Raw genomic sequence first — 26258 nt, forward strand, 5'->3', positions numbered from 1 at the left:
ATTATTATTTGTACTATTTTATTCGGTATTATTCGTAAAAATTCGGAAAATATCTGATTATTATTTTTTAATAATAAAAAAAATATAAACATGGCAGGACTCATGAATTGTCGTTTAATTTTAAATAAAAAACCAACATTTTTAGCAACATTTAATGTAAGAATTAATAATTTATTAATTTATTTAAATCATTTATTTAATATTGTTTAATTTGTTCGTTTTTTTTTTTTGTTATTTAAATGAAATTGTTATTGAACAAATGTATAAACATAACCTTCAATTTTTATGATTAAGTATTAATTGTTTTTATTGATTTTTCATTAGGGACAAATTAAGGATATATTGAGATTTAAAAGTAATGGAAAAAAAAGTAGAAGACCACCACCAAGAATTAAGGATAAATTTGAATGGAGTCAAGAAAGTCTACGTCATAGAGGGTTAGTTTATTTTTATTAATTAATTTTCGCCATTTTGAAGGTGTTTTTTTTTTAATAACATTTGTTAATCAATAAAAGAGTTGGTCAGTTGGGTGAAAGGTGCTAATAGGGAGGGTTTTGTTGTTGTTTTTTTCTTCTTTTTATTTAAAGGGGTGTTAAGACGACAGTAAAAACCTTGAAAGAATATTTAAATTATCTCTTATGACCTTTAAATTTTTATTTAATTATTTATAAATATGAAAAACTTTTTTATTATTATTAATTTGTATTGTTTATTAATTGTTTAAACAATTATTTTAACTAGATAATTTACTTTAATATTTATTTGTTTTTTTTTTTTTCAATATCATTTGAGTCCAATAAACATTATAAATATAAAAAATATAAATGAGGGCAGCACCTTCTTGATAAAATTTTTAACAATCGATTCCCTTAAAAAATTTCTCACATCCCTCCAACAGTTTTCAACCCTCTAAATGTATTTCTTTTTTTTTCTATCCTTATTTTTTTATCCACAACTTTTTTTTTTTTTTTCTCTCTGAATGTTTGAAAACTTTTTTCTACATATATGAAGATTATCTTGTGTAGATATCACGAAAGAATATTATTGATTTGTCTGGGTGAGACTTTTTTTTTTGAAGCTAAAAAACTCATGAAATTTTTTATTTTTTTTTCAATTAGATTTTTGAGACCACTCAAACCATATCAACCACCATCAGATGTTTCTGATAAATTAGATGTAATTTGTAAAAATCATGGACTATCATCAGATGATTCAACAAAAATTAATAATTTACATGAAAAATTTAATATTTTAAATGATTGTATAAGTCAATTTAATTGTGCAATACCAAATTCATTACTCTATACAATTGAAACAATTGGTAAGATTAAAATTAAATTTATAAAAAAAAACAATTAATAATCTAAACAAAAATAATATTTATAATTACAGGTGATTTACGGGAGTTTTATAATACACCAATTGTAACAACATTGCCACTTGATGCTGCAAGAGATACTGATTTACCTCCAAATTTACATATTCAATATGATTATGCACGTTTTCATCCAGAAACAGATGAAAAGTTTAATGGAAAAACAGCATTTCCCAAGAGTTCAACACTTGTTACTGGTTTAAAATATAAAAAAATGTACAAAGGTCATACACAAAAAAATCCTTTCCATGATACATAAATTATAAATATCTCATTTTAAAATAAATAAATAAATAATAATTAAAAAAACTATTATTGTTTTGTATTTTTTATGTGTGTGTAAAGGAACGCATAGTTTGATAATCGACCAATCACAACCTGGCAACCCTTAAAAGTCCATAGTAATGTTTGAAAATATACAAAAGAATTTAAAACAAATATTTAAGCACAATGTACACAAATTTACTTGTGTATATATGTGAAAATAAATTAAACACAAATGTAAATAATTGAAAAATCAAATAATTTTAACACGAACAAAAAGGGTTTGCTTGTTAATTTGTTATCAGAGTGTTATTGTGTATTGTAATGAAATATTTATTAATATTTTCTCGTGTTATTAACAAGTGTATTTATTTATTTAATAACACAATATGCCAGAATTATCAAGAACTGGACTTATTTCAGCAAGAATTCATCCAATCAATAAACCAAAACCAAAAGTAAAATATATATTATTTATAAAGCTTTGTTAATGTTTTTTTTTTTAAATATAAATTTAATTTATTTATTAGAAAATTGAATTATCTGGAACAACAAAACCAGCACCATTTATATTACGTCCATTTGCTGGTTTATTTAATCCATTTCCATATGGATGTTCAGTACTTTGTAATCATCCAGCTGATGGTGAAGCTAAAGAATTTGTTAAAAGAGCCAAAGAATCATGGGTAATATATATAAAATAATAATTTAATAATATAATCAAATTATAATTTATATATTTTAGGCAAATGAAGGTAAAGCTCTTCTTTTACCAGATGAAATGGAATTGATACGTGCAACATTAATTGCTGGTGGTACAATTAAAACACCAATAAAAAATGATAATATAAATATTGAAATAAAAACAACAACAACAACAACAGCAGCAACAACAACAATGACAACAACAGTACCAGAAGAATTATTTCGTAAATATACTGAAACAGATTCACGTCCATTAACACCAACACCAACACTTGCTAGTGGTCTTGGTACATCAAATATTGATAATCATGATGAACATAAAATGATCACAAATTTACGTGAAAAAACAACTCTCATATTGGATTTACGTGCTGAATCACAAGAACAAGATAATGATACATTAAGTTGGCATACATTAACACTTGAACCACAACCAATTAATAAAAAAAATATTGATATATTTAAAAATATTTATCAACGTAGTTCTTGTGAACCACCACCACCATCACCAATTGCTATTCACATTAATGATGACGTGAGTTAACATAAATAATTTTAAAAATTCATATTAATATTTTTATTAATTATAGGAAATATTAAAAAATAATGATGATAGTGTTGATGTTGATGATGATGATGATCATGACAGTGAAAGTAGTAATGAATTACAAATAAAAAGACGTGGTAAAAAATTAAAAAAACGTAAATATCGAAGAGGATCAGCTTATGGACAACAAACTGAAGTTAGAGATCTCATTGAACCAGCTGAAACTCAAGTGTCACAAGTTGATGATTTATCACGAAGAAATTCGTAATTAATTTATTATAAATTTAAATAATATTATTTGTATTTTATTTTATAAATTTTTTTCAATTTTAGAACACTTGTTACTATTGGAAATACTGAAAATAATATTGAACATGAAAAAACAACAATACCATTAATTGAAAATCCATATTTATCAAGTTTTTTAAGTCCAGAATTATTGCAACATTTATCACGTGAATTAGATCGTGAAACAGTTGAAAAAGAATTTTCACTTAGAGTAAATAAAAAAATTAAATAATAATTAAATATAAACTTTATAATAATAAAAATTTACTTACAGAAACGAATTGCATTGGAAGAAGCACTACGAATAAAAGGTGAAATAAAATTAACAAAACAATTATCAACATTACCAACAAATGCACCACGTATTTATTCACGTAAAAATGCACGTTTTGAACTTCTTGATAGTAGAAGTTTGATATCATTAACGTCACTTGATTATCTTGGTAAATATGTTTATCTAAAATCAGAAAGAAAAAAAATATTTAGTAAAACATTCAATAAATATTATGATGATACTATTGATGATAAACGTTTAATACAACCAAATAATTTAATGACTGCTCTGGAAGATGTCATTGGTGTATTTACAAATGAACAAAGAATTAAATTTATTAATTATATTGGTGAAATTAATAGCCCAATTAATTATCGTACATGGTGTGGTATTTGTGCAGCATGTGAAAGAATATTATTAAAATTACCAAGTAGAGTTGTTGATCCACCAAGTTGGATTGAACTTGCTGATTTTCAAGCACTAGAAAGACGAATTAAAAATATTAAAATTGATGATAAATTAATTTTATTACTCAGAGAAATTAGAGATAGATAAATATAAATTTTTTTTTTTTTTATAATTTTTTAATATCGAAATACCACATACAAAAATATGTAATTTTTTTTTTTCAAAATAGATAATAATAATTATTTTTTTTTTAAAAAATCACTCAAAGTTTTTTAAAAAAAAAAAAAGTTTTCATTGTAATTTAGTATTTCTCACAACCATTTAACACTAAATAACTATTTTTTAAATTTATATTTTATATGAAATTTAAGCGTATTAATTTTCCACTCATATTAATTATCAAATAAATAAATTTGATAAAAATATTTAATAAATGAAAAAACAAAATATAATCAATTACATTAATTATTTGTAAAAAAAAGTTATTTCAATGCACCAAAATTTCTTTGGTTTTTATTATTTAAACAATAATTAATATTTAATTAAAAACAACAGTTATATTAATAAACACCATATTAATCATCTGCAAAATATTTTTTTTTTTTTTTTTTCAATGGTGCATTTAACAATTAGACAATATAAATACAACTTTTCAAGGCACAACAATGAAAATCGCAAATAATTGTTTAAATAATATAACAATTCAAGTCATAATAATAATAATTTTTTTTTTGTTGAAAAAACATTGAGCATTTTTTAAAAAAACTCTTGTCAAACGAAAAAAAAAAAATGTTACTATTATTTTCATCATTTAATAAATATATTAACTCAAAAATTTTTTAATTCAAATTATAAAAAAAAAAAAAAAAGTAATCTTAAAATAAGTAAAATTAAATTATTAATAAAAACTTATAAATTATTTTTTTTTTTCATATAAGATAAATAATTCTTTTTTTTTTCTTTCTTCTTAAATATTAATATATATTAATTTAATAATTAATTGAGCACAACTTTACGTAATTTAGGCATAATTTTTGGACAACTAAGTACATGTGTATTCCAATGTCTAACTTGGCATGATTCATCACAATAATAAACAGCTTCACAACCAAGACATTTAAATAATGGTCCACGTGATGAACAATTTGAACAACGTAATGAATCTGAATTATTTAAACTATAATTAATTTCACCAAGATTTGGTGTTTCACAATTTCTTAATAATAAATTTGTACTATTATTATTATTATTATTATTTAATTTTCTTTTTTTATTTAATGTTTGTCCAGTTGCATAATTTTGCATTGTTACTGGTGATAATGCAGCAATTAAATTTGCTGGATTTGATGTCCAATTTGTATCAATACGATAATTTTGTGGTAACATTGTTGTTCCCCATCCATTTCTATATGATAATTGTTGATTTAATTGTTCATTTGTAGTATGATAAATATGTTCATTATACATTCTTGAATATTGAGCATTATTAAGTGTTTGTTGATGTTGATTTTGTGAATTATTTATAACATCTTGTTGTAATTTTAATTGTGAATAATCTTTTCTAGATGTTGAACGTGTATTATCATTTTTTTTTTGTGAACGTTTTGGTTCTTTTGTTGATTGAGTAGATGTTTGTTGTTGCTGTTGTTGTTGATGATGATATGATCCTGTTGGTAATGCTGATGCTGTTGAAGATGGTGTTGATGTTGTTGCTGACGATGATGATGATGATGATGGTAATGATGTGTGGGTTTGTGGTAAAGAATATGGTGGTATTGGATGCCTTGGTACTTGTTGGGTATTTAATATACCTGGTGCACGAAGATGAGGATAATGAAATAGTGGATTGCTCCAGAGACCAGCTGCTGTTGGCATTGATGGTGGATGTGCATAAGGTGAATATGGTGACAATCCATATGCTTCCATCTAGTTGAAAAAAAAATATATATATATATATTTTATGTTAACGTGTTCTAAGAAATAATTTGTATTATTCAATTCTAAACATTGAGTCAATTTTGAATGATAAATTACTAAATTATACAGTCAAATATAATAGTATGTTAATTTGAAAATAAACAATTAAAAAATTAAAAAGCTATTTAAATAAATTTATAATATAATAAAATATATATCAAGTATGTTTATCGCTTAATGCAAATTTAAAAAGATAATAGACACAACCCTTCATCAGAATAGAATAAGTTTTACAACAAACTGGTATATACAAGCTGAGAATTAAATTGTTTTATTTTAAAGAGCCAAAAGAATAAAATTGAAAGTTTTGAAAAAAATTTTTTACGGTGACTTCATAGGATTATCCTTAAAATGTATTATTCTTTTGTGAATAATAGTAACCACCATCAAACCCATATAAGTCAAAAAGTGAAGGACAAACAAGAAGGCAACATAGAATAATAAAAAAAAAAGATATATATTTTCTTTTATACTTACTGGATATTTTCCAGGATAAAGTCTTCCCATTGAGTAGCCAGAAGGAATTTGTTGCATTTGTGGATATTGTTGTTGTTGCTGTTGCTGTAGTTGTTTCTGTTGATGTTGCTGTTGTTGTTGTTGTATTTGTCCTTGTGTTATTGACATATTTAATGGAGTTGGAATACTTGTTACATTCGTTATAATTGGTGTATTAGAATTTCTATAATTTTGTATTGGCTGTTGTTGTTGTTGTTGCTGCTGCTGCTGCTGTAATATTGGCTGTTGTTGTAGTTGTTGCTGTTGTTGTTGTTGTTGTAACTGTCCTGGTACAATTGATGGAGCACTTGGTACATTTGTTATAACCGGAGTACTTGAATTTCTATAATTCGGTAATGGTTGCTGTTGTTGATGTTGTTGCTGCTGCTGCTGCTGCTGCTGTTGTTGTTGATGCTGCTGTTGTTGTTGATGTTGTAATATTGGTATCGTTGCCGCATTTGAAATACTCGTTACGTTTGTTATAACAGGAGTACTTGAATAATTTATTAATGATTGTTGTTGTTGCTGTTGCTGTTGTTGTCGTAGTTGTTGATGTTGTTGTTGAATTCCTTGCCATATTTGATTATTCCATCGATTAACATCAGCACTATTATTTGGTTGATAACCCGTTGTAATTGTATCATCAACAATTCTTTTTCTTTTTTTATTCATAGCTTTTTCTATACTTTTTGTTATTGATAAATTTTGTACAATTGGTAAATTTGATTCAACTGATGATGATGATGATGCCGTATTATGTTGTTGTCCAGCATGTAAATTATTATCATCATGTTTACCATACGAATAATTATTGAGACCATTATTATTATTATTATTATTATTATTATTACCACCATTTTCAAACCAACTAGCCAATGTTGGAAATTGATCAGCAATTGATAATTCTTTAATTTTATTATTATTATCAATAACTAATGAATTATCTTGTATAATATTTTTTGTTGTATCTTGTGATAATTTTAAATCACATGTTGATGTTATAACTGATGTTGCTGTTGATTTTTTATTATTATCAATAATAATATTATCATTTACATTATTAACATCATCATCACAATCAATTTCAATTGTATCATCAATTTTTGGTGTAACAATTGTATCAACACAATTATCAAATTCTTGTAATACACTTGTTGTATCAATTATCATTTTATCAGAATCACATATTGATTTATCATAATCATTTTTAATTATATTATTATTATCATGATTATTAACATCAATTGTATCACAAATTATTGGCATATCCAATGTTTTCATATCATTATAGCTATCATTATTATTATCATTATTAAGTGTTAATGATAAATCATGTAAATCTGATTTTGATAAATCAAGTAGCTCTGGTTTTTCATCAATAGTTACATCATCATCATCATCATGAATATCAACAGCTGTTGTTGTTATTATTGATGATCCAATAATTGGTGATTTTCTATTATCATTATTAGTTTCAATTAAATCATCAATTGATTTATAAATATTTGAATTTTTAACAACATTATAATCTTTTGTTTCAGTCCAGGTTATTTCTATGTCGCCAATTGTTGCATTTGGTAATGTTGGTGGACTATCACGTATCTAAAAAAAAAATAATAAATATTAATTTAACATATAGGTATATAATATTAATAATAATATAATAATAATAATTTTTATTTACCTCATTTGGTGTTTCAGTCAATTCATAATTTGTTATATAACGAGGTGATAATTTTGGTGGTTCTGGTGATGTTGTTATATAATTATTATAATTTTTATTAACATATTCAGTTGATGTTACAATTGATCCTTTATTACGTTCTTCAATATGACAATCATTATTATTATTATTATTATTATCATCATTTTTATTTTTACCTTTAAATTTTAATAAATTTGTTAATTTTTCAATTTGTTCTTCATATGATTTAATTGTATCTTGTACAGAATTATCAGAATTTAATGCATTTTTTAACATTTCACGTCCAAGTTCATTTGTTTTTTTTTTTAATTCACGTAATTTTAATTTTAATTTTTGATTACATAATAATTTATCATTTTTATTATTATTTTTAATTGTTGTTGAATCACATTTTGTTATTGTACCAGATACAATACGATAATTAATATGATTATTATTATTTATTAATAATTTATCATTATTATTATTATAATCATTTATTTTTTCATTAATATTATTATTATTATTTGTATTATTATCATCAGTATCATCAACAGTTACTGATGGTTGATAAAATCTAAAACCAGGTATTCCTGGTTCAATATCTTCAGTTTTATCAATATTATTCCAATTAAAAAATTTTTTATTTTTATTATTATCAGATAAATTATTATTGTTATTATTATCATTAACATTAACATCATCATTATTATTTTTTTGTAATGTTTGAATTTTTTTTAATCTCAATGGTGGTACTATTTTTAATTTATCACAATCATTATCATCTTCATCATCATCTTTTTTAGATTTTTTACGTTTTTTTTTTTTAACATCATTATTATTAATTGTGCTATTATTATTTAATTGATTATCATTAATTTTATTAATTAAATTATCTCTTTCTGGACTATTTGATATGTCAATTAAACAATCAGATGTACTTACTCTATCATCACGTTCAGATAGTTGTCTTTTTCTTCCTTGACGATTTGTATTATTATTATTATTTATATTTGTATTTTGTAAATTATTTTTATCATTATTAGTTTGTGAATGATGTGTTATACCAACAATATTAATAAATGGTATACGTAATTCATTTTGCCAATTTGGTACAATTCTAATAAGTCCAAGTGTTGGTTGTGATAATTTTTGATTTGTCAATGCACTTTCAATTGCTGATTGATTTTTTTTATCAATTGTTTGTTTATCTTGTAAATTTTGTGATGTTGATAATGATGATGATGATGATGTTGTTGTTGATGTTGATGTTGATGATGATGTTCCATGACGTGGTTGTAAACTTCTACATGGTATATGAGGTGCTGGACGTACTGGTAATGAACGATTTGGTTGTACTGGTATTGTACATGTTGATTTATCACGTAATGCTGTTGCTAAACCACTTGTACCTTGTGTACTACTTGTTGAGTCAATCATTTTTAATGATTTTTTAATTTTACATATATTTTTTTCTATAAAAAAAAAAAAACAAAAAAAAACAAATATAATAAATCAAATTTTAGATAAAAATCACATGAGCTTATATCCATATTTAGTTTTAAAGAAAAATAAATATAACACGTCATAGGTTTTTTAAAAATTTTTTTGATAAGATAAATAATATACGTGTATATAGAATTTTGACTTTTTTTTTTTTTTCATCTTTATAAATGTTATCATTAACTTTTAACGACGTCGTTGAATGAATAATAAATGATTCACATTATATTTTTAGAGAAAAAAAAAAAAAAAAAAATACAAAGTACTACATCATACGTGTTGATATATATTTAAAAAAAAAAATTATTAATAAATATAATTTTGCAAAGCAATAAAAACAAGGGGTAGAAATTCAATTACTTTAAATATTTAATTTTAATACTATTCAAATGAAAATGAAATGAAAAAAAAAAAAGGAAAATTGTCGGTTGTTTTTGAAAAATTCAATAACCAGATGATAAACTATTATTTCAAGAAAGTTTTTTTTTTTCCATATCAACCCCCTAAAAAAATACTTATATCCGTTCGTGTCGATCGATTGACACCATCGAAAAGACGTATGTCATAAAAGTGGCTAATAAATATCAATGAGAAGTGCAATTTGTCGGCAAAAAAAGTAAAAAAAAAAAAGGTGAAAAAGAAAGTGTAATATAAAAAATTGCAGGAAAAATAGAAAAAAAAAAGGTGAAAAAGAAGCTACAGGGGTGAAAATAATACCCCGTTGAAAACTGCCCTTTCATAATTCACACGAAGGTCTTTTTTTTTTTTTTTTTTTCGTCTATTTCCTTTTTTTGTCCGATAAGTTTCTTGTTGGGTGGCTCTATACCTTTAACTCCTCTTTTTTTTTCTAGTCGATTATATCTATTTTACAATATTTCTTTAACAATTGTTACAATATCGTCTGTACACTTGTAATTTCAACTGGGAAAATTTAATAATAAATTATTTAAAAGGAAAGAACAATGACACTTGAATAAATTAAATAACCCTAACGTCATTTATCCTCCCCTGTTTTTAAATATTCTATTGTTTTGTTTTTTTTTTCTTTTATTTCTTTATCTAAATAACAAGGTAAATTAATAAAGAATAATACAATTTTTTTAAAGCTATCAATAAAAGGGTCTATATTTATATCTTAAAATGATGAAATTTAAAAATTATTTTCAACTAAAATATCATAAGTATATTTGAAAATTTGTATAACAAAAAAGAAATAAATTTTTTTTTTTTATTTATTAAATAAACAACTAATTTATTTATTGCTTTTTTTTATATTTAAATTTTTTTATTTTTATTTTTTCCTGGAAAAACTATAAAATCCATCCGGTCATTTTCGAAGAATAAAAATAATACATATGGGGATAAAAAAAAAAACATTTTTCTAGTTTATTTTTTTTTTTTTGAAATTATTAACCCAGTATGGTATATAAAATTTATTTTTTTAAAAATAGTTAAGACATTAAAACTACCGACAAAAGAGAAAAAATAAAAAAAAAAAAAAATTAATTTAATCTATTTTTAAAAAAATTGAAAACGAATTTAAATTTTAAAATAAATATAAATTTGTTTATTAATATTTTTGCAATTATGACAAATATTTATATTCATTTTTATATTTTAAAATAATTATGATTTTTTTTTTTTTTTTAGCCAATATATATTTGTATGTTGACAGAAATATAATACAATCGTCTGTACAAATTTAAATACCCGGAATTAAATAACTCAACTTGAGATTATCCATCATCACATAAGAATTTTCACATGCAATGTTTACTAAAAATTTTATTATGACTCTTTCTTTTTTATATTGTTTCTTGTGTTAACATGTCTAAACTTGTATACAAAAATTAATGTAAACAAAATATATATATATAATATTTAAAACATCAACCGAGTCCCACAAAAATACACATTTGAAAAGAAGAAAAAAAAAAAAGTTATTTAAAATTTATTTAAATTTATCAAGCTATAGAAAAAAAAAAAATAATCGAAAAATATTACTTTGTAGATGCATAATAGCTCTATAGACCTACGACAATGTTCATCAATAAAAAAATAAAAACTATACTACAAAAGATGACAAAAAATAAACTCTTATAAACTTGAAAAATATTATTAAAATAAAAAAATTATAATTCACATTTTTCTTATTTAATTAATAGATAAAAAAAAATGTCAATTAAAAATTTAAACTCACCATTTGAAAACATTCCACGTAAAGAAAATTATTTATTTAAAAAACCCACTAATTTTTTAGATTTTTTATAAAATTGACATGTTTATTAATTAAACAAATATAACACTGTATTGTTTGTTATAATATTATTAATTACTGTATAAATTAATAGTTGAAAAAAACAAAAAAATTTATTAAAGCACGTGTGCATTTATATTTGTATGAATAAACGAAGTGCTCGTTTTGAATGACGAGGAACAACTGAGCTAGAGAAAAATGAGTAGACTGTGAGGGAGGGTTTTACTCGTTTATAAAAAAAAAAAAAAAAAAAAAAAGGTGAGGGTATACACAAACCCCGAATGAAAGAGAAAGAAATATTATACTGTTTGTCGTCGTTTGAATATCGATGTCAACGTTAATACAAAGCCCCAGGGAACAATGAAAGTTTGAACCAAGGCAACCAGCCATTTACCTGTTTTTTTTTTTTTTTTTCGACTATTATTGTTGTTATTTATTTTATCTAAGTTTTTTTTTTTTTTTTCTAATTTTTTTTTAAATACCCTTATGAGTTTTACTAATAAACTTTGATACCCATTATCTTACTGATAACAAACTTATTACTCCAATAGAAAAAAAAAAAAAAATTTTTGTTTTTTTTTTTTCAACAACAAGTAGTTGGGTTTTTTTCTTCTATTTTTTCGAAATTTTTAATTGTATTTTGTAATTTTATTTTTTAAATATTTAAATATATTTTTTTTTTCATTTTATTAAATCTATTTTTGTTTTTTTTTTTTTTTTTCTATAAAGAAACTGCAGAAAAATGATGATAAAGAAAAAAAAAAATGAATTATGATAAGTTCAGTCGTAAAAATAATAAAAAAAAAAAAAAACTAGGTGCATGTTTTTTATCATATTATTCTTTTTTTTTTATTGTTCATTTAAAAGTTTAGATAATTTTATTTATGTTAAATGAAAAAAAAAATTTTCATTGTTATTATTTTCAAAGATGTTTAAAATATTTTTTCTATTATTTATATAATAGAGTGTGTATTCAAAATTACAAATAAAAAATATAAAAAGAAAAAAAAAAATTTCATTATAAATGAATCACTTTGTCTGGGCTGTTTTTATTTTTAATTATTTATTAATTTAATAATCACGTGGTTTTGATGAAATTCAATACTAAACTGATAAATTAATCTCAAGCTACTGATTAAAAATATTTTTTTATTTTTCAAACTAATATCTTAATAATGATTTTTATTTTTAAACAAATAAAACATCAAAACGAGCTTTAAAATTGACCTTAAAAAACATTTAAATTTTATATATATAAATAATCATTATTATTTTATTTTTTTTAATTTAGAATAATTGCAATAATTTATTTTTTTTATCACATAAATTAATGATAGCAAATTAGTATTATTATTATTTTTTTAATTAATAATAATTTGCATAATAATATGTTATTTAGACAAAAAAATATTGTTGTTTTTATATGAAAAAATTACCTGGAAATAATATTTGTTTATTCCCTTTGATATACGAACAAAAAAAAAGGTAAATAACCCTTTAATTACAACTTGTGTTTCATTTAAAAAAAAAAAAAAAATAAAGAAAAAATATTTGTATGCTTAATTTATTTGTCAATTCTCAGTTTTGTATTGTTTTATTATATATTTTTAGAAAAAAAAAAAAATCTTAATCGTTTGTTAATACTCTCAAACTACCAAATTTTTATAATTAAAAAACAAAAAAAATAAATAATATATTAATTAAAATAAAAAGAACATAAAGAAAACACATACCCCCGCAATTGCAAATTACATTTTAAAAATTAAAATCAATAAATAAATAAATAAAAATAATAGAAATAAATTTGTTATCGACATAATGATGTGTCACACAGATAATAATAGATGACACGAAATATTTTGCATGTATATAATTATATGAAAAAATATATATCAATACATGTACATATATATTTTCCCTTCTTTTATTATTATTTTAAAAAAAAAATATAAAATTAAATTGCACTACCCTACATGATGCATCTGTTCTTCAACAAATGTTTAAAAGCCACGTATGTTGATTAAAAATTTCGATTAAAATAAAATAAAAAAAAAAAAATATGTTAATGATAATAATATTATAATACAAGGTAAATTCTTAAAACCTCTTTTTATTTTTTTTTTATTGTCTTAAAAAAAAAAAGGACTGTTGATAGAAAGTAATAAAAAAGAAAAAAAAAAAAAACCTATTTCTGATGTACTACACTATATATATTTTTCTAATTTATTTATAAACTTTTTTTTATTGCAATACGACTTTTTCCCTTTTTACCCTTTTTTTTCTACTGAAAAGTCATTTTTAGAAATACTTTTTTATTTCTCAATTTTATATTATATCTCTCAGTTTTATTTTATTTTTCTGAAATAAAAAAGACTTTCCCCTTTTTTTTTTTTTTACTTTTTTTTTTTTTTGTGAAGATATTAAAAATTTATTGCATCAAGGGGTGGTTTTTTTTCTGATGTGCAAGGTGGAAATATACAACCATTCATTTTATCATTAATAAATATGAAACAAAAATAATAATAAAAATAATAAAAGTTGTTTTTCTACATCAGTAAATATTGCTACATTGATTTTTTTATATATAAAAATTATATTATTTATATTATACAAATAAATAAATATAGTTGCAGGTATATATTCTGTTTACACAGATATAAATCTCGATGAAAAAAAAAAAAAGCTCTCTAACTATAAAATAGAATATACTCTTTGATAACAAAAAGAAAAATAAAAATCAACTGAATAAAGTTAATTGTTTTTTAAAATATTAATCAACTATTTATTATTTTATTTATTTTTTTATTTTATCTTAAATAATAAAGACAAATTAATCTAAGAATAAAAAAAAAATAATTTTAATATTTTTCTATTAATTATATTTAATTTAAAAAAAAAAAAAAAACTAGATAATGCTAATTTTATTTTTAGATTTTAAAAATAATTATCTTATTTTTTTTTTTTTTTTGTTCCACGTATGTATAATTAATTTTTTACATGATAATTATTGTTAATAATTATACGATAATTATTTTTATAACTTCTTATACGTCAAAAGTTGAATGTTTTACTTGGGGTCATCAAGAATATCGTGACCCCAAGTACATATATAATGTTATAGGTGCAACACCATTTAAATCGATTTCATTTTTTTCTCCCTTTATACATTTTTTTATTTATTTTTTTTTTTTTTTAATATATGTTTCTCTCTTTTTATCTTGTTGCTAAATTCATATCGAACAAACAATCTGAATTTCAAGTCGATTAAAAGACAGTGAACATACAAAAAAAAAAAAAAAAAAACCAGTCATAGATTTCTAACAGACTTTGCAACAGTTTTAAATTTTACATTTTTTTTCTTTTCTTTTACTCTCCCTTTTTTGTGAATATTTAAACTTTTTTATTAAACTTTTTTTTTATTTCACAAATTTTTTTAAGGGTTTTAATATTTAATCATGACTAAAAATCCATCTACCACTGTTCAAAAAAGATTATCGAGGGTTAAATCTGGCATTAGAACATCATCATCAAGCAATGACAGTAAAATAAATAATAGAGCAAATTCAGCTCCACCAAAAAAATTAAGTTACAATTTAAATGAGGTAAATGCTGCAAGCTTTTAAATAATATTAAAGAGTTGTTTAAAAAATTGTGTATTTTTTTTTTAAAAACAGAATGAAATAAATGGAGTTAAATTAAATACTAATTTACCATGTAAAAAAGTTGATAATAAAATACAAGGTAATAATCAAATAAAGCCAAAAATAATAACAGCCCAAGAATATGAATATTTTAAATCAATAGCAATGGAGGGTTTAATGACAAAAGATGAGAAACAATTAATTGAAATGAATAATGAAGAAAAAAAAAAAAAGTTATATGAAGAATGTATGAAACGTAAAGAGGAAATAAGAAAAATGGATTTTAATAAAATAAATAATAATAAATTAAATAATAAAATTGATTTACTTGAGGATGATATTAGACAAAAAAAATTGCATATTCTTGAACGTGCTAATGATTTAAAACTTGAACAAGAAGAAGAAATTCAAATTTGTAATAAATTAATTCTTGCAACAAAATGTCGAGCAATAAGAGATGCTCAGGTAATAAAATTTAAATAATAATAATTAATTGATATATTAATAAATTAATATTTAAATATAAAAAAAATAGGTTGCTGAAAAAAAATTAATTGAAAAAGAATTAATTGATGAAGAAAAACGTTTAAATGATATGATGGAAAATGAACGTTTGTTAAAAATAAAAGATGAAGAAAAAAAATTAAATGATGAATTAATACGTAAAAAAAAATTTGCAATATTATTACGTAATCAAATAATTGAAAATGAAGAAAAAAGGTTTATTGAATTTGAAAAAAAACAAGAAGAGGGTAAATTGATTAATAAAATTAATGAAGCATGGCAAAATGATGAAACACAAAAGGCTATTAATAAAAAAATTGAAAGAGATAAAATACGTTGTCAAATTGCTGAAGAAAATAATAAATTAATTCAATTTAAAGAAATTGAACGTGAAGAAGCTAAAATACTTGATATGAGGTAAAAAAAAATAAACAAACAAATATTAGCCTTTAATTATTAATAATTTATATATAGTTTAAGAAAAATTCTCAGCTCAAAATATGAATAATAAATAAACATTTCATTTAATATTGAAAAAAAAAAATTAGAATTAGAATTAGAATTAGAATTAATTCTAATTCTAATTCTATTTATCGTATGATATACTGTTGTTATAATTTTTTAAAAATTCAAAATAATCCTTAAATCATTCGGTGAATATGTTACTATGCTTTTATTATTTTTATAATGACTTATTTTAATTTTTCAATAACAAATATATTTTATATACTGATAACAATGCTACAGGATATAATTTATTTTTATATATAGCTTTTATTAATTTTTCTATTGATATTGTTATTTTAAAGGATACGTGAATATCAAAAACAAAAAGAAGAACGTGAAAAAGAAATTGAAGAAAAAAAACGTATTGAAAAACATAAAAAAGATAATGAAAAATTAAAAATTGCTGAAAAATCAATGGAAACACGTAATTATCAAGAAAAAATTGATGAATTAAATGCAACACGTATACAAGAAGAAGTTGAACGTAATTGGCGTAAACGTGAAAAAGAAGCAGCAATAAATAAATTAAAACAACAACAAAAATTAATTGATGCACGTAATGAACAAATTAAATGTCGTAAAATAATACAAGCTATGGAAATTGAACGTGATAAATTGGAATTTAATAAAATATTAAAAATACAAAAAGAAGCATTATGTCGTGATAAAAAAGAACGTGAAAATAAATTAAAACAATCACAACGTTATAGAATACAAATATTAAAACAAGTTAATGATAAAGAAATTGAAAAAATTGAAACACGTAAAAAAATGTTTGAAGAAGGTATTGCATTACGTGCTGAACTTGAAATGCGAAAAAAAAAATTAAAAAATGCTATTGAAAAAAAATGTGAAATTATGAGAGATAACAAAGTACCAGAAATTTACATAAATGAAGTTAAAAATCTCATTGAAAAAATTAAATAAATAAATTTTTATTATTTAAACAATAATTTATTTATTATTATTACTATTATAAAAAGAAATTAAGAAAAAAAAAATATATATATAAAACGAAAATTAAGTAAATATTATTCTGTTAATGTTGTATTTTTAAATAATTTATTAATTAAAATTATATAAAAAATAATTTGAATGAAAAAATAATACACAGCATAGTAATATCTGTATCAGCTTCAATAATTTTTTCAATATTTTCTGTTGATTGTCCAGTTAAACAACATATTTGATCAAGACTATATTTACCATTAAAATATTTATAAATTGCATCTTTTTGTATTTCATTATCATCTTCATTATCTGAATTAGTTCCTTTAATATAAATTGGAAACTGTAAATTAATAATAAAAATTAAATACAACATAATAAATTTATTATTTACAATTTTTTAAATACCTTATAAACACGTCTTATAATACCAGCAATAAGACCAAATTGTACAAGTCTTCTTTCATCAATACCTAATAATTCAGGATCTAATCTTTCACAAAGTGCAGCAATACTTGTACCATGTTTCATACTTGCATAAAAACGATAACAATCACGAAATAATGCTGGTGAATCACCTAAAAGAAAAAAACATAAAATAATTAATACAATACCAATATTTAAAAGAATCAAATTAATATAAATAAAAATAACAACTTGATTCAGATGAATAATCAATGCATTTATCTTGTAAATATTCATTTTTAGCAAATTCTTTTAGCATTGGTGTTGTTGCATAAAAATGACTGTATTGAAATATTGGTATTATTTTAACAATACCATAATAAATTAAATTTTGTATGGCATTTTTAACAAGTGCATTATCAACACCAGATAATACTGATATTTTTGATATATGATTATATCCATTAATATATTCAAGTATATTTAAAGTTGTTAAATCCCATTGATAAGTTTTATAATTTTCTTTATCTTCTAAAAAAATTGGTACTTGATGATCAACAACTAAACGTGGTTCTTGTGCTAATCTTATGACTTTTAAATGTGTTGTCATTGTGCCTTCTGTAATATAATATTATTTATTTATTTGCTATAAAAAAATGTGTATTACTTATATTGTTAAAAATATTACCAGTAACAATACTCATTTTGTGAGAATTTAAATCATTCATTATTTGTTTTAACATTTCACTCAAACGTTTTTTATCATCAGTACAATTTGATAAAAATTTATTTTCCATTTCTAATCCCATCTAGATAAAATACATATTATTAAATTAAATTTATATTGTTTATATATTTATTTATTATGTTTTTTAATTACCAAAAAATCAGTCATTTTTTGTACAACAGATTCATAATGAACAGTTCTTGCTCCAGCATCACAAACAAAACATAAATTAAAATAAAATGCATTTCTAGCATATTTATTATCATCAATTATAACTGGAAAACCAAGAATTTTATAATCTTTTAATGTTCTAAAAATAAAAGAAAATTTATTAATTAAACATGTTAAATTATAATGTTTAAATTGTTGGTTTTATTTTTTATTACTTACACTGTTATGATGCTTCTTTGTAATTGTGCTTTTGGTATAATGTAAACACTGACATTGTCAAATATATCTTTTGACACAAAATTGTCTGGAACCTTGAAAAAAAAATATAATAAATTAATTTTTTTAATTTTATTAATGTTTTAATATATAATTTACTTGACAGGTAATTTTTGGTCCAGCAATATGATGAAATTCAGAAAAAAATATACAACGAATTATACTTTGATCATCTTTTTTTAAATTACAATCATCAAAACTAATTAACATTTTATCAGTAATATCTGGATGTGACATGTTTTATATAAATTAACTTTTAAACAAGACACATACAACACTGACTTTTATTCATAATAAACAATGTTAACTTAACCTACAAAAATTCTCAACAACAGATAAACCAGAAAAACAACAACAACAACAACAACATCAACATGATTCAATACAATAATAATTAAAAAAACAACAAGTCTACAAAATTACTAACAGCTTAAAATATTTATTTTATCAATCTATATTACATATTTCATTCTTTAAATAATTTCATTATCAAATCAATTTTCTGCTTGTCATTCAGGTGGGGTGATGATGATAATTGATAATATTATCTTGTCATTGAAATACAGTTATATTATATTAACCACAATTTTTTTTGACAGTTAAATATTGAAAAAATGCCAGATATTTTGAGTAAAATACCTGAATTTTCATGGCCAATTGCATTTGCAATTGTTCATCCTAATGTTGGTGGTATACTTGGTGGATTTATAACAAGAAAAAATATTAATCCATGGTACCAGGTAAATCATAAATATCATTATTTAAAAAGTCGTATTTTTTACTATTAAAACTGTATTTTTTTATTTGATATTTACAGTCATTAAAGAGACCAAATTGGACACCACCAAATTGGCTATTTGGTCCAGTTTGGACAAGTATTTATTCATCACTCGGTTATGCATCATATTTGGTTTATCGTGATATCCCAAGTATTGATAATTCATCAATACTTCCATTGACTCTTTATGCAACAAATTTGGCATTAAATTGGTCATGGACACCAATTTTTTTTGGTCTACATAAAATAGACTGGGTATTTATATTTTTCCACTTTAAATATTAATCAACTTGTTCTAATTATCCTGCTATTTTAAATCTATAAACAGGCATTATACAACATCATGGCACTTTGGATCAACACAGCAACACTTGGTTTTGTTTATTACAAAATAAATCATACTGCTGGTTTATTAATTATTCCTTATGTTGCTTGGAATACATTAGCAACAGCATTAAATTACGTTGTTTATCGTGATAATAAAAATGATTTATCAATTGAAGAAATAAAAGAAGAATAATATTTATCATCTAAAAATAAAAACAAATTATTAATGACAATAAATAAATTATTGTTTATATATTTTTTATTTACTTTATATAAGAAATAAAGATTAATAAATCACGAGTACATTTTTTTTTTTTTTTTCACAATAATATAATAATAATATATTAAATTAAATCATCAAACTTATATATATATATTTTTTTTTCTTTTAAATAATAAAAATAATAATCAAAAAAAACAATATATTACTTATTTTTTTTCTTTGTTCTTTTTTTTTTTTTTTGTTTTTTTCTTAATTTTAAATTCTAATTGTTAAACTGTTTGATCAATTATTAATTAATAATATATATTATTACTGGATACAATCAAGAATTAATCATTGATTTTTTATTTTTAAATAAATGTTACGTTGGATCTGTTGCATAAATATAACCCTGTTGTTGAAGTACATATAGACGTTTTTCAACAGCTGCTTTATCTGTAATAAATTGAATCAAATAAATATATAAATTATAGTTTTTTAATTTATAAATTAATAAATATAATAAACTTACATTTAAGAAGTAATGCTCTGTCTTGTGTATGATTAACATGTTGTGATAATGAATGTAATAATATTTGTGCTGTATGATAACGTTGAAAACATTCAGCTGGATTACCAAATAATTCATCAAGTGCTGCTGATTGACACATTTGTATTGCATGATTATAAAGTATTTTATCAGCTGTTGCACCAGTTTGACGTAATAAACCAGCACTATTAAGATGTTTACATTCATTTAAAAATAAACGAAATTTATCATTCATTGTACTAACAACATCTTTAACACTTGTTGTTGGTCGTAATCTTCCTGATTTTAATTGTTGTGTTGCAAGACTTAAACCAGATGATAACCATTGTAATGCACGTACAAGTAATATAACTTGTTCAGCTCTTTTTTTAGTTGTTGAATTTGTTGTTGCTTGTTGTTGTTGTTGTTGTTGTTGTTGCTGCTGTTGTTGCTGTTGTTGTTGTTGTTGTTCTAAACTTCCTAATTGTACACCCAATGGACCAGTTCTTTGACGTGCAACATCACTAACACAATCACACAATGCAACAACAAAATTTAATTTAGCCAATATTTCATTATGTTCACGTTCAAGTAATGTATCTTCTGGTAATTCTGGTGCTAAAAATGTTAATGGACGATCATCAGATGATACATGATGTAATTCAGGAAAAAAACTTTGAAAACTTCCAGCTTCTGATATTTCTGGTAATGTTGCTGCTCTTGTACCAAATGGTATTACTGGTGAATTTCTTAATGTATTATTATTATCATGTAATGCACGTGCTGTTGGTGAACCAAGTACAGCAAGTGGTCCAGTTAATAATGGTGATGATGCTGATGATTTTTTTAGAGGTGATGTACCACATGATATATTTGTATTACGTGTTACTGGACTAACTTGCCATGTATTTGGTGGTGGTGGTGTTTCACTCATACGTCTACCAGGTGGTGTACCAATTACAAATTGTACACTTGGTGGACTTAATGAACCAATTTCTGGTGAATAATTACGATGTGTATCTGTACTACGTTTCATACTAATTGGTTGTGATCTTGGTACAACACTTGATGAATTATTTGTTGTACGATTATTATTTTGTAATGTTAATGATGATGTTTGATTGTTGTTATTATTATTATTATTGTTATTATTATTTTGTTTTTGTTGTTGTTGCTGATGTTGCTGTTGTTGTTGTTGAGTTGGAACTGGTACTGGTTCTGATATTGGCAAAAAACATGGTCTTGGTGGACTTATTGCTTCTCTACTTGATTGTTTTGTATATTTAACTTGTTGTTGTTGTAGTGGTTGTTGTTGTGGCTGTTGTTGTTGTTGATTATTATCAGTATCACTACTTAAATCACTTGGTACAAGTACATAATCATCTTCTGGACTTGAACATGGACTATTAACATCATTACCAGATATAACATTTGGCACTGATATTGATGGTTCAATAATATTATCTGGTGATGATGGTAATTCAACTGGTAATATATTATCTTGTTCAGGTGGTCCTTTTAAAAATGGATGATTAAAAAATTCTTCAAATGGCATTCTATCACGTGCATTACGTCTTAATAAACCCATTAATAAATTTGATAATTCAATTGATGTACCTGGTGGTATTTTTGGTCCTAAATTTGCATTTTTTTCATAAAATAATTTAAGTGCTTGTGGTGTATGTGCTTGAAATGGTGCTTTACCAGTTAAACATTGAAATACAATTGTACCAAGTGACCATAAATCAGCTTTAGCATCATATTGTAATGACATAATAACTTCTGGTGCCATATACATTGGTGAACCACATAATGTACCAGCCATAACACCATCTTGTAAAAATCTAGCAAAACCAAAATCAGCAATTTTTAATGTTATTTGATTTGGTGGTGGCCATGTTTGTCCTTGATTATGACTTAATAATATATTTTGAGGTTTTAAATCACGATGTACAACACCTTTTGCATGTAATGCATTCATTGCACCAGCTAATTGTTTTAAAAATACTCTTATTGTATCTTCAGATAGTGTACCTTTATCACTAAGATAATCAGCTAAATCACGTCCATTACAAAACTCCATAACAAGGAAGACATATTGATTTGATTCTTTACAATCAAGTAATGCAACAACATTTTCATGATGTAATTCATTAAGTTCTTTTAATATTTTTATTTCTTTACCAAGAAGATTTTGTGATTTAGCTAATTTTTTTTTTGATATACTTTTTATTGCAACAATTTGATTTGATTTCTGTAAATTAAAAATTACAATATTATAAAATTAATTATCATTCAATAAATATATATTTATAGGTTAATATTAAAATTAATTTATCATTATAATTATTAATTCATTTTAAACAATGACCTAATTAACTTACTTTTCTATGTCTACCCATAAAAACCATAGCAAATGCACCATGGCCAATAATGTCCTTGATGTTATACTCATAATCACCAACAATCTCCATTATTATTTTCAATAACGATAAATAAATAAATAAATAAATAAATAAAAAAAACAAAACAAATGACTCAAGTACAAAAAAAAAAAAAAAATAACAACGCAATAATGAAAAAAAAAAAAAATCTTCAACTTTAAATAAATTCACTTATTTCACTTTGTATTATAATTTTTTTAAATTATTGTATTAATTAATTAAATGTCAATATTATTATAAACATATTTTGACATTAATAAAAAATATATCCTATTTGTGTGTTGATAGTTTTTGTATATATTTAAAATGGGGATCAATACGATGTAAGAGTGAGATTATATACTTGACTTATATTAACCAAATATATTTTTTTTCTCCATATTATTTTCTCTTTACATTAATAAACAAAAAAAAAAATAAAATAAAATACTTGTTAATGTGCCATTTTGATGGTTACATTATGTACAATTTATCAATTATATAATTAAATTAAATTTATTTGTAATTTTATATATTTTGTCAGACACACAAATGTGTGGTCTCAATATTTTATTATTTTTTTTTTTCACTATTATTGTTATTATTTGGAATGGGAAAACAGACACGCACACACACACACACACATCAATGGGGACAAAATGTCAGACTGAATTTTCTTTGTTGACAAGGGGTTGTGAAGGGGGGATAAGAGAAAATGAAAATGCCAAAATGACTAGGGACTTCTAGAGAAATAATCAACATCCCCAGATTAGTTTGTTGTTTTTTTTTTTTTGATGCGCAAAATCAGCTGTTATTCACTGTTATTATTAATTCTATTTGCAAAATTAAAACTTGATTATTTATTTGTTGTTTATAATAATTAATTATTCATTAATTATTTAGCTTTAATTATTGCAACATATTTATTCTAAGAAATTGTCATTCATTGAATGATAAATGAAAATTGTATTTTGAAATTTTTTTTCTCTCTACAACAATGGAAGTGTAAGTAAACAATAAACATTTAAAAAAATAAATAATTTAATAAATACATATATTAAATTACAGAGTCAATGAAAAATCAGCATATTTAAGTAACTTTGAAGTACTTAATTTATTAAAGGGTATTAAAGAAAATAAAAGTAAAAAAAAAAATCTTAGTGAATTGGCAACAGTGACATATGAAACAGTAAGATACCTTGAAGGTACACCATGTGAAAATCAAAATCCAGAAAAAATAAAGGCTTTTATGTCACAAGTTGAAAAATTTAAATTAACAAAATGTGAAAAATTAATGATTGTTAATACAGTACCAAAGTCATTAATTGAAATACAATGTGTAAGTTTAATTTATATGAAAAAAAAAAAACATTAAAATTAACATTTACTTCTTTTCTTTTTTTTTTTAATCAACAGATTGTTGAAGATTCAGAAGATCGTTTATCAGAAGAAGAGGTAAATAATCTTCTTGATGTTATTAAAAATACTTTAGATGAAACTCCTGAATTACCTGAAGAATCATCAACCGAAAAATAATTTAAAAAAATAAAATATATATACCATTATACCTGCATACCAATGTAATTTATAAATTCACACAAAACAAAATGTAAAGTATTAAATAAATAAATAAAATAAATTTCATAATTAAATTTTTTTATTTATTTTGAATATTAATTAGTTATTAAAAATCAATTTATTATCTTTTTTGATCACCAAGATCATCAATGGAATCTTCATCAATCTGTAACAAAAAAATAAAAAAACAATTTTCATATTTAAATTAACAAATAAACAAGTAAAGTAATTTTTATAATAAAAAATAATTAAATACCTGAGGCCATTTGTCAGGAATGACATCAAATAAATCATCCTTGACATCACCTTGAATGACTATTTCATCTTCACCAGTTACACTTGAACCACATGCAAATTTACTACCAAAAAATTTAGCTGCAACTTTTAAATCAATATCTAAAAATAAATAAATAAATTTATTAATTATTTGAGCTTTTTGTTTATTAATTAAGATAAATTTTTCAATATATTATAGGTATTTACCAAATGTACTGAGACCAGTAACAACAGTTACTGATTTTTTTTTTCCTCTTGGTGCTCTTGATACTGTTACAAGTTTTGGTACATCTTCTTTTTTTTTAGCTTTAAGCATACCTTTACCACCACGTTTTTGACGTTTTTTTTCATCTTCACCAGTACCAGTTTCATTACCATCTTCACCAAGTTTAACTTTTTCAAATTCAGTTGGTAAATTACGTTCTAGCCATTGTTTACATTTTTCATATTCTGGATAATATTCACAGTACTAAAAAAAATTAATTTTAAAATAATTAAATAATATATTTATTTAAAATTAATTTAACAAAAATTTATAAATCTTAGTAAAATTATTATTTGACCTCCAAAAATAAGGTGAAAAATAAAAAATTTCCAATTGATTTTTCATTAAGATAAACAAATGAAAATTATAATTTATAATTACCTCAATTGGAAGAGTACAATTACCACAATATTGTACTTTAATTGGATAATTAATTTTTGGATCAGCACCCAAACGATACTCCGGATGTTCCACTGACATTTTATATAAAAACTAACCTCAAATATTATTTCAATATAAAACCGTAATTATATATTTATCACTAAAATTCAATACAAAATTTATTTATAATTAATTAAAATTGTTTATCTATTAATTTGACAATACTCAATTCTGCCAAAAAAAAAAAATTCTAAAAGCTGAACTTGTTCAACAATAAAAAAACAACATTCATACCAACAAAATAAAAATTAAATTTTAGTTTTTTATGTTTTATTTTTTTGGCATTACCGAATAATCAAATATATAAAAAAAATTAAATAAACAAATAGATAAATATTTATAAAAAATTATAAACAAATTATTTTATATTATTTAAATAATTATTTAATTATTATTAAAAGACTTTTATATAAAAAACACAAAATATATATATTTTCAATTTCTGCGCGCGCAAACTTTTTGAGAGTGAGAAGCAGTGAGAAG

General features: G+C 22.4%; 9 protein-coding genes across 10 annotated transcripts; 5 read left to right on the forward strand and 4 right to left on the reverse strand.

Moving 5' to 3' along the window:
- The first annotated feature begins 22 nt into the window (after positions 1 to 22).
- Positions 23 to 1640, forward strand: LOC122857210. The gene is made up of 4 exons (XM_044159259.1): positions 23 to 156; positions 325 to 437; positions 1119 to 1321; positions 1393 to 1640. Exons 1-4 carry the CDS (start codon positions 91 to 93, stop codon positions 1632 to 1634), a joined length of 624 nt encoding a protein of 207 aa, XP_044015194.1. The 5' UTR covers positions 23 to 90; the 3' UTR covers positions 1635 to 1640.
- Positions 1641 to 1995: 355 nt separating this feature from the next.
- Positions 1996 to 4008, forward strand: LOC122857208. The gene is made up of 6 exons (XM_044159257.1): positions 1996 to 2097; positions 2170 to 2325; positions 2385 to 2879; positions 2935 to 3155; positions 3225 to 3390; positions 3454 to 4008. Exons 1-6 carry the CDS (start codon positions 2029 to 2031, stop codon positions 4006 to 4008), a joined length of 1662 nt encoding a protein of 553 aa, XP_044015192.1. The 5' UTR covers positions 1996 to 2028.
- An 813-nt stretch (positions 4009 to 4821) lies between these two features.
- Positions 4822 to 12139, reverse strand: LOC122856269 (homeobox protein 5-like). The gene is made up of 5 exons (XM_044157963.1): positions 11721 to 12139; positions 8678 to 9492; positions 8018 to 8365; positions 6316 to 7935; positions 4822 to 5787 (listed from the first exon to the last, which is right to left on the reverse strand). The coding sequence occupies exons 1-5, from the start codon at positions 11731 to 11733 to the stop codon at positions 4858 to 4860; spliced, it is 3726 nt and encodes a 1241-aa protein (XP_044013898.1). The 5' UTR covers positions 11734 to 12139; the 3' UTR covers positions 4822 to 4857.
- Positions 12140 to 15484: 3345 nt separating this feature from the next.
- On the forward strand, positions 15485 to 17356 carry LOC122856270 (cilia- and flagella-associated protein 45; the record flags this gene model as incomplete). Its single annotated transcript, XM_044157964.1, has 3 exons — positions 15485 to 15883; positions 15954 to 16339; positions 16732 to 17356. Coding segments are annotated over 3 exons (1410 nt in total), but the record flags the coding sequence as incomplete, so codon positions are not given.
- A 187-nt stretch (positions 17357 to 17543) lies between these two features.
- On the reverse strand, positions 17544 to 19217 carry LOC122856271 (GATOR complex protein NPRL2; the record flags this gene model as incomplete). Its single annotated transcript, XM_044157965.1, has 7 exons — positions 19056 to 19217; positions 18900 to 18991; positions 18663 to 18819; positions 18471 to 18591; positions 18035 to 18400; positions 17786 to 17955; positions 17544 to 17720 (listed from the first exon to the last, which is right to left on the reverse strand). Coding segments are annotated over exons 1-7 (1221 nt in total), but the record flags the coding sequence as incomplete, so codon positions are not given.
- Positions 19218 to 19290: 73 nt separating this feature from the next.
- Positions 19291 to 20564, forward strand: LOC122857212 (translocator protein). Of its 2 annotated transcripts, none has more exons than XM_044159261.1 (4): positions 19291 to 19473; positions 19556 to 19696; positions 19774 to 19989; positions 20063 to 20564. In XM_044159261.1, exons 2-4 carry the CDS (start codon positions 19571 to 19573, stop codon positions 20252 to 20254), a joined length of 534 nt encoding a protein of 177 aa, XP_044015196.1. In that variant the 5' UTR covers positions 19291 to 19473; positions 19556 to 19570; the 3' UTR covers positions 20255 to 20564. The 2 variants fall into 2 exon arrangements, with proteins under 2 accessions (XP_044015196.1, XP_044015197.1); XM_044159262.1 differs by having other exon boundaries at positions 19350 to 19478; positions 20063 to 20289.
- On the reverse strand, positions 20303 to 23882 carry LOC122857207 (serine/threonine-protein kinase unc-51). Its single transcript, XM_044159255.1, has 3 exons — positions 23177 to 23882; positions 20796 to 23046; positions 20303 to 20719 (listed from the first exon to the last, which is right to left on the reverse strand). Exons 1-3 carry the CDS (start codon positions 23264 to 23266, stop codon positions 20646 to 20648), a joined length of 2415 nt encoding a protein of 804 aa, XP_044015190.1. The 5' UTR covers positions 23267 to 23882; the 3' UTR covers positions 20303 to 20645.
- Positions 23883 to 24012: 130 nt separating this feature from the next.
- LOC122857213 (DNA-directed RNA polymerase III subunit RPC9) lies at positions 24013 to 24813 on the forward strand. Its single transcript, XM_044159263.1, has 3 exons — positions 24013 to 24220; positions 24284 to 24554; positions 24632 to 24813. The coding sequence occupies exons 1-3, from the start codon at positions 24213 to 24215 to the stop codon at positions 24749 to 24751; spliced, it is 399 nt and encodes a 132-aa protein (XP_044015198.1). The 5' UTR covers positions 24013 to 24212; the 3' UTR covers positions 24752 to 24813.
- Positions 24814 to 24854: 41 nt separating this feature from the next.
- On the reverse strand, positions 24855 to 25928 carry LOC122857211 (density-regulated protein homolog). Its single transcript, XM_044159260.1, has 4 exons — positions 25716 to 25928; positions 25277 to 25538; positions 25050 to 25189; positions 24855 to 24959 (listed from the first exon to the last, which is right to left on the reverse strand). Exons 1-4 carry the CDS (start codon positions 25812 to 25814, stop codon positions 24915 to 24917), a joined length of 546 nt encoding a protein of 181 aa, XP_044015195.1. The 5' UTR covers positions 25815 to 25928; the 3' UTR covers positions 24855 to 24914.
- Between the last annotated feature and the right edge of the window lie 330 nt (positions 25929 to 26258).

Source organism: Aphidius gifuensis, linkage group LG5 (genome assembly GCF_014905175.1).
Source record: "Aphidius gifuensis isolate YNYX2018 linkage group LG5, ASM1490517v1, whole genome shotgun sequence".
Taxonomy (NCBI): Eukaryota; Metazoa; Arthropoda; class Insecta; order Hymenoptera; family Braconidae; genus Aphidius; species Aphidius gifuensis.